Source organism: Coturnix japonica, chromosome 2 (assembly GCF_054131305.1).
Source record: "Coturnix japonica strain WE chromosome 2, WE-NBRP24, whole genome shotgun sequence".
Lineage (NCBI taxonomy): Eukaryota > Metazoa > Chordata > Aves > Galliformes > Phasianidae > Coturnix > Coturnix japonica.
Window position 1 is genome coordinate 52298101 of NC_140664.1, and position 14002 is coordinate 52312102.

Below are 14002 nucleotides of genomic sequence, written 5' to 3' on the forward strand. Positions count from 1 at the left end.
GGACAGAACAAGAAACTAGTGCTAGACTAAATCCCAGCCACTGACATTTATAGTGCAAGTCAAGTTTCCAAGGCAAATAAAGTGATGGGGTCTACTCTAAATGTAAATTCCCATAGTTGTAAACTAAGTCTGATAGAAGAAAACTCAAGAATACCAAGGTAAAATAATAAGCACTTTCACAGTCAGAAGTGTGAGATGTTTTCTGCAAGAACAGAGGTTTTAACAGATCCTTAGTTGCTTCAAAGGTAAAAGAAACCCCCCAGTAAGGAATCCTTGACATATTACTGTCTTAGGCATATGTAGGAATGTGTTTATCATCTGAAATTCACAGAACTCCCTTCTCTCAGCTTGACACAAGACCTACACTGAATGGATCTTCTATGGAGCTCCCAGAGGGCAGTCAAAACAATGGGGCTACAAGTGCTGGTGACTGTCAGTGCTTACAAAGGCAGACCACTGCTAATTCCACTAGCTGGTGTTGAGCACATGCTGTCTACCTCAGATGGGTTAGAATCATTTACCTACACTAACTGGTCTGGGATAAACTATCACACATTATAGATGCAATTTCCCTCTTTGATAAAGGATCTCACTTTGAGGACGCATTATCAAACAGGTTCTTCTGAAAAGGGCCTGAAAAGCATCCCTTCCAAGAACTTCACGGAGGATTGAAATGAGTGTATTTCAGCCAAGAAGGAGTAAGCAATTAAACTTTTATTCATGATCATTTACATATGACTAAAAAATAAAAATAAAATTCATCACAATGCAGGCTTTCAATTGTCCTGTATTTAGCACAGAAAATGTGCGTTTCTCCATAGTAAAGCACCAAGGAGCACATAACAGAACAGTCAGAAACAGACTCTAAGCATCACTTTTTCCCCCAGCTCACGACATACCATGATAAACTTGAAGACTGCATACAAGTCTAGAAGTTCCAGAACAAGTTTCAGAGTCGCCTGAGTGCTTGGCAAGAACAGTATTACTTAGTAGCAGTTACATTACCTGTAGTGGAACTTACACTGCACTGTCTGCCTTTTTAGCACAACAGTTCAACAGTTCACAAAATGGAGACGGACATAATTGGGCCAGTGGATTTCATATTTTAATTTTCCCATGGCAATCAAACAGAACAGCTTGCCAGCAGGAATACCTGTAACAACTCTAGGAGCACATGGCAATAGGGAAGGAAAGTTATCTTACAGCCTGACTAGCAGGACCCAACCACTTCCTGGCACCTGTATTCATTACCATACTCGGCTTTTTCCATTATGTTTATTTTAATTAGCCTCTTATGCAAACATTCTACATTTAAGAAGACAACATGATTTTTAAGTTAGGTTTTGTACATGGACAAATACATGTACAAAGTTTTGGTAGTAATTTAAAGCTATAAAATTTATATGCAAAGAAAGTCCTACAGACCCCATTACAGATTAAAAAGATAACCAGAATCAGTATGCTACTTACAAAACTATTTTAATACAGAAACTAATACAGTTATCAGATCATTCATTTCAGAAGATATTGTTATACAGAAAGAAATGCTGCCTTTTTATTACCTCAGTGCAGCAAATAAGAAGGCAACATTAAGAAAAGTGCACAGCAGAAAAGAATTGTTCAGTCTTCTGAAAAAGTTGAATTCATCTTCAGACATCAGGCTTTTGTCAGGAAATATATTGGGTTAGGATTGCTTCTATTCTCTCCCAGATCAGTCTCTTCTTGCATTAGTTCTCAGTAAGGTGCTCACTCTGACATGTAGGAACGATACATCAGGGCCACAATAATTGCTGCTATTGCCGGGATCACCCAGTTGGACCATGAACTAGGAAGAAGTTTTTGAAACAAGTAGTTTAGGAAGTGACACCCAACAAGTTTCAAAAAGTCACTGGTTCAACATTGTCTGTCCCTCCCACCCCAAGAAACACGTAATGTTAAGATGAGTGCAGAGCACCTAGGCCAGTAACACTCCAGCCAAGGAAAAAAGTTTAACCTCTTCAGACTCTGCACTAAAGCTTATAACAGATTTGTTTGCTAGAAAAGAGGAAGACTAGAGATGTGTTTATAGAGTCATGGCATGCTGCCCAGAATATCACTCATTTCAAAACTATTTCACAGAAATTTAGGACTTCACAACACGCGACAGCTTCCAAATACTCAGCTTCTCATTCCACAGGGAAGTTCCTCTGAGGTTTCAGCAATAGGCAACAGTAAGCAAAGAATAACTTTATAAATCATAACTCAATAAACATATGCCCACCCCCTACATCACTGACAGGTTTTCCTTCTTGCAGGACACAACCCTCTTCTTTCTCTTAGATGCAACAATTAGTGAGCTGGGGGTCAGCCTCTTCTCTCATGTCATTAGTGATAGGACCAGAGGGAATGGTTTCAAGCTACAGCAGGGGAGATTCAGGCTGGACATTAGGAGGTATTACTTCTCAGAAAGGGTGGTCAGGCACTGGAATGGACTGCCTAGGGAGGTGGTGGAGTCACCGACCCTGGGGGTGTTCAAGGAAAGACTGTATGTGTTGAGGGACATGGTATAGTGGGAGCTATTAGTAATAGGTGAACAGTTGTACTGGATGATCTTTTAGGTCTTTTCCAACCTTGGTGATTCTACGATTCAACGGGGCAAATTTTAAAAATGGAAGATATGTCACTAACAGCATCGAGCATCTTCTATTCACCCAACAGCAGCCAGAAATGATGGCTTGTAAAGCAGAAGCAATTTGGTAGCACCTCGTGAACATCAATGTGAGAAAAACCAAAAATCTAGACATTACACTAACATGCAATGTAAAATGGCACACAGATGCCAAACTGGACTATATACAAAATGGGACTTGTTATGCAGCAGCACCCTCCCACATCTGTGTTTCCTGCAGAGAGATGCCATAATATTTTGAACTTCAGAAACATTATTGTGAGGAATTTCGTATTTGGTACCAGATGCCATACTGTACCTGGAATTAGACTGCACAGTGGTAATAAGAGTTTCCTGGAAAGCAAAGCATAAAGAGGTTTACATCAAGCACATATTCCTGTCCATACTTAACTGGCCCCTTAATTTCTCAAAACTGATTGTTAAGCTCAGTCTGTTAGTGTGGCTTTTTAGACTGCCTAAGAATTACAGAGAAATTATACCTTTCAATACAGACATGCGTTGTTGTTTTTTTTTTTGTTTTGTTTTGTTTTTTTTCTTTAAAATTAGGTTTCCACAGAAAAAGAATCACTGTAAGATCAAGTGTTGGCTGCACAGCTTTTAAGACTACTTACTCATTTCTGGATTAGCAATTGCACATGGCCCTGAAGATCTAAAGCATTAAAACTGAACAGAATCCCATCACTGAAAAAATGAATTCCTTAAGTATGAGAATGTTTACAGCCCTGTCAAAGAGTGAAAAAGATTCCTCACATCTTTGCATGGGTCTAAACAGGCTACTTTTCCAGAAGCCTATCACAGGTTGATGCACAACAAATGGTAGGCTTAAAGTAAAAAGGCTCAGTAATTACATCGCTAATGATTTTCTGAATACCTGCACGAAGAACTAACTCTAAAGTCAAACCATGTGGAGCATGGTCTAACACCTTGTATAAACAGTCGTGCCAAGGCCAGAAGATGGTCCCAACCAACCGGCCTCTATTTGCTTAGCAGCAACAACTGTACAGTTTCATCTCTGATTTACTTGCTTCTTTATTAGAGATTGATTTTAGGAATTCACAAGCTGAATGCCAACACAGCCTTAAGGACAACAGAAGAATATGCTGGAACAAATGCACTACTGCACTGACAGGACATCAATGTCTGCTGCAGTAGTTGGGAAGCAAACAGCATCCTGAAAAGGGTTCACAGCTTTAAATTAACTGATCTATACTACAGCTATCAAATCTGACTGGATTCTGCATCTACCAGCGTTGCCAATACATTGTTATGCCATTTGCTTTTTGTTCGTTTTGATTGGAAGTATAAGCTTAATCTATCCTGTTTGTAAATGTCTTTCTTAAACTGAATACTAGGAAACCACTGACAGATTCTGGACTCATCTTTTTGTTGTAGTATAATGCTGTAAGACTTAACCTCTTTGTTAGAAACCACAAAACTTAGAGAAAAGAACAGCTAACAGGAAAAATTATAAGGCCAGATCAACAGGTTTAAGAGACTTATGATCTGAAACACTACACTTACATTAAGTTAATTATTTTAGCTGCTGAGTATACCATTTAGAGAGACACCACCTAACACCCAAAAGAAATAATGGAACATGTCAAGAAACACACTTACTGCTGGCTTCTGAAGCTTCGGTCTATCATCCTGCAAGAAAATAAGCAAAGAATATATATATCCAGATGAGCACCCAGAACACTGAGAAAAAAGACCAATAAATAATAACAACAACAACAAAAAAAGCCCCATATAATCACTCAATTCAGTTCACAATTCTCATCTGTTAATGTGTATCTATTTTTCCCCTAGGAAAGAGACTTACAAAAGAGATGTCTGTGTATTTTGCACAGCAACTAAATAAAGAAGTAAAACTTGAGTCTGCAACATATCCCATTATTTCTCCTACCAGTGTTTTCGCATTTCTTTCATTTCTGGGCAGTCCGTTTCCTCAAGCTAATGCACGGATTGCAATAGCACTAGTTTACTCCTACCAAGCCTACTCATATTACTAAGCACAGTTATCTAACTAGTTTAGTACAACCTCCAATGCAAAGGACTCTATTCTATTCATCTTTCACAAACTCACAAAGCTTTACACGGGACAGTCACATTTACTACAAAAGAAATCACACTTTCATAACAGTTTTAAGTTTATGAAACAAACAGTTCAATAATTCCATGTACCAAATGAAAACAGGCACCTGTCAAACAAGAATGAACTGGACTGGCAGCCAGGATACAATTTTACCAGTATCAGCTGCCATCTGAAACAGAAGGCAAGTCTGCAGGACTGCAAATATACACCAGACCTGAATATCTTCATATTAGGAGAGGTAGGAGAGGCTTACACTAGTTACATTCATTAAGAGAGAAACTCAGATAGGTACAGGAACTGGACTGTGATCCCAACATCTGTGTGATATCACTGTCTTGAAGAGTACATATCCACCACAAATACAAGACAAAACATATCAGTGAGGACAAGAGAACAGGCAGGGAAGGAAAGTACCATTCTCTGCACACTATCTGCCTAGGGCTACAGTAAGTGGTTTTCAACTACTGCCATAGAAGAGCCTATAAGCAACATATAGAAGGCAGCCATGGCAGCAGTTCTGTTGCTAGAAACAATCCTTCAAAGCTTGAGGCAGCAAACTTGTCGTAGGAACAGTAAATATGAAGAGTACAGGGAAAAGTGGCATGATCTACATTAACACAGCACAAGACACAAGGGACCAAAGACAAGGAAGACCAAAAATCAGACTTATTTTTCCATCTTTCCATCTAAACATCAGGATGCACTTCTTTAGTGTGGGGATGACTGAGCAATAACTCAGGTTGTCCAAAGAGGCTGTGGAGTCTCCTCCTATGACATCTCCAGGAGCCATTGGCTTGAGCATTCTGCTAGAGCAGGCGTGCCTCAGCCATGCTGCAATTCTACAGTTCTGATGAAGCAGTCCTCTAAACAGACACATAAAGCTCTAGGCTGAGATGGAAGCCTGGCACATCATTTACAGTGATGAATATCACAGAATTGTAGGGGTTGGAAGGGACCTCTAGAGATCATCGAGTCCAACCCCCCTGTCAAAGCAGGCTCCCTACACCACGTCACACAGGTAGGCGTCCAGGCAGGTCTTGAATATCTCCAGAGAAGGAGACTCCACCACCTCCCTGGGCAGCCTGTTCCAGTGCTCCGTCACCCTCACTGTAAAGAAGTTCTTCTGCACATTTGTGTGGAACTTCCTATGCTGTACTTTCATCCCATTACCCCTAATCCTGTCCCCACGCACTACTGAAAAGAGATCAGCCTCACCACTATGGCTCCCACACCTCAGGTACTTATAAACCTGGATCAAGTCCCCTCTCAGCCTTCTTTTCTCAAGGCTAAATATGTGAGAGAGGCTGAGTAAGCGCTTGCATGCTGACATAAGAAAGGTTCCTGACAGTTAAATATCTAACTTTCAGGAATTACAGAGTCTCATTATAAAGCTCACAGGGTACACCAGAAACATCATGATTCCATACTCAACTTATTAAAAAAATAAGCTGTGAAATACTCCAAAGAAGCCAAGTTTTAGATGTGACCATCCTCATTCTGCACTAGCCAACTCTCTTCACAAGGAAGGACTCGCTCCAGCCCAGCTCCATCCAGAGCTACAGAGTAGCACCCAACCAAACTGGCAGCTCTCCACATTTTGAAGCAAAATAACAGCAATATAAATACACGCAAAAATAACAAGCGTTGGTATTCTTGCATACTCACCGGGTGAAGCTCCCCAATAATAAAAGTTTCTGACAGTGCCCTTGCATCTGTAGAGTGGCCGACGTCTTCAAAGTTCTCAGTAGCGTCTCCCCCAGCTTGCTCCCTCAGGACTTCTTCTCCACCCGGGTGCTGCAATTTTTAATCAGCGTGAATTCATTATTGAAAACTATCCCCCATTCTAAATATGGAATCTCATTTCTTTATTTCTGAAAATAAGCAGAAGTCCTTGCTAGACTTCTTAAAGCAAATCTAAGTCTCTCTAAATAACTAGAAAGCTTTAGCTTTCTCAGAGGCCAAAATCAAAGAAGAAAGGTCTTTACTTCATCAGCAACAGACCAGCAAGAAGCATTACCCTAGCAGCTAAAGCAGCATTTAGAACATTACCAGAAAGTCAGTGTTTTAGCAGGGCCAAACTGTTACCTAAAGTTACACTCTGTGTTCACAGTTCCACAGGAAACATTTCTATCCAAACATAAGTTGCAGCAAGGAAGATATATGTAAAAACAGTCATCAAATAGTGGAACAAATTGGGTATAGGGCATGCAGAATTTCTACCATTTAAGCCTGCCTTGCTAAAGCCCTGAGAAACCTGACCTGACCTAGGTAATCCCAGCTTCAGCCAGGGGATGGAGCCTCCTCTCCTAACCTCCAGGAGTTCTTCCCTAATAAAAAGTTATAGCATGATTATCCAGTAAGCCAGCTGCTTTGGTGCAGCTTAAGCAGTGCTGGAAGCACATACAAGACACAACAATGGTAGTTTCATTTTAGCAGAGGAATCCCAAGACTCCACTGCTAATAAAGCCACCAAGATGGCAAGAAGCCTCTTGCCTCTCAGTGCCACAACTCATCACTGTTCCCTTAACCAAACTCCCTTCTAAGCACTGACTTTCATTCTTCCCTAGGATGCACTTTTGCGATTACATGCAGTTCTACATTTTTATCCATGAATCAACTGCATATATACAGCAAGACACATCACATCTTATAGTTCAGCAAGTTCGCAGCAACAAAGTTCCTCAGTAATCAGATAAGCAACATGCCAAGAAGATGCACTGCTTATCTTGGAAATGGGGAGCTATTTGGGAGAAACAAGTCAAGACTGCTTTAGCCTTGGAGTAAGGCAAACTAAGTTCTACCACTTGAGAAGGGACAGAGGAATTAAGGCACTGGTGCCTTAGTTCCATTATTAAGGTTCCTGACTACAGAATCTAACAAGATAAACGTAAGCAAAACTTCTACTATCTAAAGTTATCTTACCTAGTGTGTAACTGAACAGAAAAGCCATCCTTACACAGGAGATTAAAGTGACACTAACATTTCTACTAGACTAAGGAATTAAAGTTAGCATTCACTTAAAATCCTCCATACTAACTCGTTATCAATTCTTCCTCTTTTACAAAATAATCACAGAATCACGGAATTATCAAGGTTGGAAAAGACCTAGAAGACCATCCAGTCCAACCATTACCGATACTTCCCAGCTAAATCATATTCATCAACACAACATCCAAACGTTTCTTGAACACTCCCATGGTCGGTGACTCCACCACCTCCCTGTGCAGTGCATCCCAATGCCTGACTACCCTTTCTGAGAAGTTATACTTCCTAATGTCCAGCCTGAATCTCCCCTGGAGCAGCTTAAAACCATTCCCTCTAGTTCTATCATCGATTACACGAGAGAAGAGGCCAACCCCCAGCTCACTACAACCTCCCTTCAGGAAGCCTCTTCTTCTCCAGGCTGAACAATCCTAGCTCCCTCAGCCGCTCCTCGTAAGGCCTGTGCTCCAGAGCCCTCACCAGCTTCATAGCCCTCCTCTGAACACGTTCCAGGGCCTCAATGTCTTCCTTGCAGTGAGGGGCCCAAAACTGAACACAGTACTCGAGGTGCAGCCGCACCAATGCCGAGTACAGGCATTCATACTTGTTCATATAGATTAAGATGACAGTATTCCAGCTATGCCAGAACTTCAGAGCTTAAAGTTATCTTCACAAGGGCACATGTTTATTTTTACAGATTGAGAAAGGGTTTTTTTTTCCCCTTGAAAAAAGCTAGAATAGCAAAGGATCTCTAGCATGACTCAGCAAAAGCAAGATTAAGCAACTGATAGAGATATAAGGCGAAGTAGCTGTGCCAAAAAGGTTAAGAGAGTGCATGCAGAGTAAAGATTACGCAAACAGGCGTGCAAACATGGAATGCTCACTGAAATCCTGCCCTTGGATCCAGCCTGATAAGTATTCAGGGGAAAGGAGCGAACAAAAGTTTAGAGATCATCCAAGTCCAAGTCTAAGATGCTGAACTTGGATCTAACAGGCTCTCCTAGATACTGCTGTAATAATACTTAACAGAACTCATTCAACTTTGTTTTTATACTATGTTTAAGGATTATGCTCTCAGAAATACACTACACACAGATACATGTCATGCTGTATCAACCACAAAAAGCCACGTGGAAGGTTTATTGTCAAGTATACATAAGCCTACATCAGAAAAGGAAGCAAAATTTATTGGAAAACATGCTTGCCGACAAAGCCATCAGCAACTAGCAAAAAGGAAGCACAGCTATGCAATTTACAAAGCACTAATACCACATACATTCAAGTTCATGCATTGAAATGAACCCATGCCTTACTCATGGACATCAGTAGATAGATAGAAGCCCATTAACTTCAGCTAGTGGCCAAACAAGTCGATTCCTTGCAGTACAACTGCATCTATGTTAAAGCCATTTCACGAGTTGCTTTAACAAACTACCTGCAGGCTGCTGACTACAGTCCAGTCATCCACTACTACGTTCCCAAATCTCTCCCTTGTACTGCTATAATCAATCACACAGCTACACAAACAGCCCCAAGAGGCACTCCACCCCTCTCAGATGGATTTGCTTGATCAGCACCTGATTCCTTGAATGTATGGGTTTTGTAGTCATTGTCATCATAGAGGAAGTGTGATCATGACGAACGCTTCCCCACACATCAGCTGCTGGAGTCAAATTCACTCTGACCTCTGCCACCAAAGCTGGACCACTGGTACTTTTCCCCTTCTATGAGCAGGGCAACACTAGAGTTAAACACATTTCCACTTTAATCCAACTAGCATTAGATATTACTAGTAACCTATTAGTATTTTGAAACTTCACATGTTGTTTTGACAGTAACTCTGCTTAAAAATGAAAACTTACCACCTGCCTGCAAACAAGCAAATGAGCAATTAATGAAAAGACTCACATTAACAAAAAACAGGAAATGTAAAGCCTCACAAATGACAAGAAATGATTTATTTCACAGAATTGTAGGAGTTGGAAGGGACCTCTAGAGATCATCGAGTCCAACCCCCTGCCAAAGCAGGTTCCCTACACCACATCACACAGGTAGGCGTCCAGGTGGGTCTTGAATATCTCCAGAGAAGAAGACTCCATCAAAAGCTCACAGTTTACCACAGCTCAATGAGTTTCTCAAAGTTCATCTGTGCGTGGCCTTTGCTCATACTTCCATAAGATAAGCAAAACACTTGCTACCAGAACTTCCACTTCAATACAAAAAGCTTTCTGTAACCAGACCCTCATGGACTATTCCATCGATGACCCCTAAATTAAAATCCTTTTGATATAAGTATTTTTTGCAGATAAATCTGTGGTTCAGTGGAAATGAAAAGGTTTTTGCTGCTCAAATAAACTACTCTAGTTCATTCCAAAGACTATCCCAACTTAACAACACAGATAAGTTACACGTGTAGTGGTAGTTTGTAGAACGGCAGCATAGACTAATCCCTTACAGCAGCACATTAAGGTTCAGATAAAGCAACAAAGCAGTTAAATTCACTGTTGTTATCTGGGTCAAAAGTCTGTAGTTACTTCATCCAGAACACCTATCAGATCTTCTGCCTCTTGCTACAGTCACGCAACTTCCCCAGTGTCATAGTTCAAGATGGTTTAAGTTTAACTACCATAATACATAATCTTTATCATCCCACCCCCCATACTGTGGGGTGAATCGAGTTTTCAGTCCAATTTAAGTTCTGAGCAGATAACTGAAGGCCTCCACCAGCTTTGTATTCCACAAAATACACCAGAAGCAGAGACAGAAATGCCCGGAGAACCTTTGGCTCTATTGCGTTAAAAAGCAAACAACTGTTAGTCTTTTAAGGACACTTTCATGCAGTCAGAAGTCCTCCAAATTATTCCATCAACTGTTAAAGAACAGAAAGTTACAGCTCCTTACCAGCTGTATTTTTGAAAGCCATCATTAGGGCTTTCTACACAGTGCAAAGAAAACACTCATTGGTTGAGCACCCTCTTCTCCAAAACAATTACAGCCTGCAGTGTTTCACAAGAAGAATGCTAAGAATTGCTCTTTTTCAAAGCATTTTCAAATCCCCCCGCAAGTTTCACCATAACACTGGCTTTAATATCTAGATTTCTGCAATAAGAATTCACGTGGTATACAGACAGACTTAACACTGTGCTACTGCTGGCACCTTTTGATGTAAGTTTTTCATTAATTTAGACCCATCTTCCAGAATATCACCATATCACACAAACGTGAATTCACTGCCACACGGCAGAGAGACCATTTTTCATTTCACAGAATTGAATCCCAGAATTGTAGGGGTTGGAAGGGACCTCTAGAGATCATCAAGTCCAACCCCCTGCCAAAACAGGCTTCCTACACCACATCACACAGGTAGGTGTCCAGGCGGGTCTTGAATATCTCCAGAGAAGGAGACTCCACCACCCCCCTGGGCATTTCTAGCATAGTAAAACAGTATGTCTTTTTATCTGCACTTAATTCAATAAGCGTTCCAAAACCCATTTTGAGAGAGCTCTCCATCCCATTTAAGAAGTGCTATGAAAGCACAAGTTCTCAGCGTATGAAAGAAGTCGACAATGACCATTAATATTTTCACTCTGAACTTTGCTTCCAAAGCAAGCTTTGAAATAACCAAAGTAACTTAAACATGAAGACTCCCCATCTGTTGTACTGAGTCCAGGTGTGGAGCCCTCAGTACAAAAAAGACATAGAGATTTTGGACAGGGTCCAGAGGAGGGCCACGAAGATGATCAGGGGGCTGGAGCACCTCCCCTATGAGGACAGGCTGAGGGAGTTGGGCTTGTTCAGCCTGGAGAAGAGAAGGTTGCGGGGTGACCTCATTGCAGCCTTTCAATACCTGAAGGGATCTTACACCCAGGAGGGGAATAAACTCTTCAAAAGGGCTGACAATAGCAGGACTAGGGGAAATGGTTTTAAGTTAAAAGAGGGAAGATTTAGGTTGGATGTTAGGGGAAAGTTCTTCACTAGGAGAGTGGTTAGGCCCTGGAACAGGCTGCCCAGGGAGGTTGTGGGTGCCCCGTCCTTGGAGGTGTTCAAGGCCAGGTTGGACGGGGCCCTGGGCAACCTGATCTAGTAAATGTGTATGTTTGGTGGCCCTGCCAGGCAGGGGGGTTGGAACTACATGATCCTTGAGGTCCCTTCCAACCTGGGTCATTCTGTGATTCTGTCTAGTTAACACTAGATGAATATTCAACACATTTCAGAGCATGCTTCCAGAGCACATAATTTCTCTGAGGTAGAGGTGTTCTTATTCACATTGGCTTCTCTGCCAAGCTTAAGTAACCCAACCAAGATCCCATCAAAGAAATTAGGAGCGCTCTTACAGCAACAGGAAACAGAGATTAGGACACTGATAATTTCTTTTTTTTAAATAGACTAAACTACTCGTTTAGCTTGTTAGATTGCTGTCAAAGCCTGTGCAGCAGGCTTGCTTTATTTACTTACATAAAAACACCATCAAGCATTACCACCTTGCTTAACTCATTAATTTACATTTAGTATTATAAATATATTTAATTATCTGCAGTACAGATATAGCCATAAGACCCTGCTGTGAGTACACAATCATTCCTAGTAGCTAATTTTCCCTAGAGGATGTTAGGCCTGAAAATATGAAGAAGTTTCCTAAGTTTTCAATAACATGCATCCAACAGCCTTTAAATGAAAAATATAGAAGCTCCCAGTCTTAAGCATGGTCTTTCATGCCAAACATGTTCAGACAGCACACTCCAAAAGCTGGGCTCTTTAGATTATTCATCTTAAGAGGATATTCCTTGATAAGCAAAGAAAATTCATATACATATTCAAATCATAAGATTTAAGAGAGTTTCCATTTGGAAGGAAAACAAAAAACAAACAAACAAAAACTTGTTCCTGGAGTCTTTAAGATATGCAAGTATGTAACCCCTTTCCTCTCCAGCACTCATCCATGTTTCAAAGTATCTTCTTAAGTTTCTTAGGAAACAGCCAATGCTGTCACACTGTGCATACCCCACCCGCAGACCACCTACTAAATTCAGTCCAGTATGGATTGAGGCTGATGGTTCCCCAAGCCCAAATTCCACTAAGCATCTACAAGTTTCATGTAGAGACAGCAGCTGCACAGAGAAAATATCCCCTTTAATGACTGTAATGCAGTGAAAGGCAGTACCACCTTTCACATTTTAAGCATGATAACATCCAAGTTGTCTTTAACAGTGAAGCACTGGAAAGCGTTCAGCTCCAGAAGCAGTAAAAGAATATTTCCATAGGTTAAGGTGGCAGCTAGAAGGATTTCCTATTGAATTAATAGGAATAAAAGGATTGAATAGGACTGGTAAAGCTTGCTGCTGCTCCCAGTTCTTCACTCCCTGGTAAACTGATACTCATATATAATCTCCTATCAGGAAAGAGTGAGATGATGTTTTAGCAGTGCTTTCTCAGAAGGACTAGTAATCTACAGTTTATTATTGACATATGTTAAGCTTTTCAGCTCCTGAAAGAAAAAGCCATAGGTGAAAATGGTGGAGTTTGACCAGTAATGCTATAGAAACAGCTAATCTAATTCCTGGTTTGCTGAGAAGCATTTACCATAACCCAGAATGCATCAGCACGAGGCAAACATGAGTTTCTCCTTATCCATCACGTGTAAATACCTTAAAAATGTCTGAGGGGCTACAGAAATCAGTACCTCACTCCTGAAGTCAGAAGTATGCAAAGAGTAAAGTATACTATGAAACATTTTAACCCAGGGATGACGTTCCCCAGAGTCACCAACACGTGGAACACCCTGATATTTAAGCATTTCCCTCGGGAAGGCGGCTCCACTGATAGAGCTGTGTTGCAAACAAGGCAATGCTAATACAAGCAGCAGCTGGATCCTGTCACTGCCCAGGGCGATGCTCAGGGACAGGCGATGCTCAGGGACAGCCGCCGCCCGCCCTCTGAGGCCACTCACCTCATCCAGGAACTTGGTGATATCGTAGATACGGTTATGCACGATAATCCAAGTGCTCTGGCTGTTGTTGTGCTTCTGCACCTCCTCCAGCCGATAGTAGCGGCCCCGCCACTTCTCACCGCCGGCTTCGCTGGAGCCCACCATGTCCCCACCACACAAACAGCACACTACCACCTCGACTCAACACAGCCCCGCTCTCATGCGCGAACGCCAAATACAGCCCAACCAACAGCCTATCACCGCCCGCCCCCCCTCCACTTCTTGCTCTCTCATTAGTGAAACGGTATGTCTTTCAAAAAAGTCATCACGA

The 14002-nt window shown here is 41.5% G+C and overlaps 1 protein-coding gene across 3 annotated transcripts; it reads right to left on the minus strand.

Moving 5' to 3' along the window:
- Positions 1-696: 696 nt before the first annotated feature.
- Positions 697-13891, minus strand: CYB5A (cytochrome b5 type A). Of its 3 annotated transcripts, none has more exons than XM_015855168.3 (5): positions 13693-13891; positions 6429-6557; positions 4286-4315; positions 2967-3001; positions 697-1825 (listed from the first exon to the last, which is right to left on the minus strand). In XM_015855168.3, the coding sequence occupies exons 1-5, from the start codon at positions 13834-13836 to the stop codon at positions 1747-1749; spliced, it is 417 nt and encodes a 138-aa protein (XP_015710654.1). In that variant the 5' UTR covers positions 13837-13891; the 3' UTR covers positions 697-1746. The 3 variants fall into 3 exon arrangements, with proteins under 3 accessions (XP_015710654.1, XP_085395925.1, XP_085395926.1); XM_085539799.1 differs by having other exon boundaries at positions 4286-4366; XM_085539800.1 differs by lacking the exons at positions 2967-3001; positions 4286-4315; positions 6429-6557.
- Between the last annotated feature and the right edge of the window lie 111 nt (positions 13892-14002).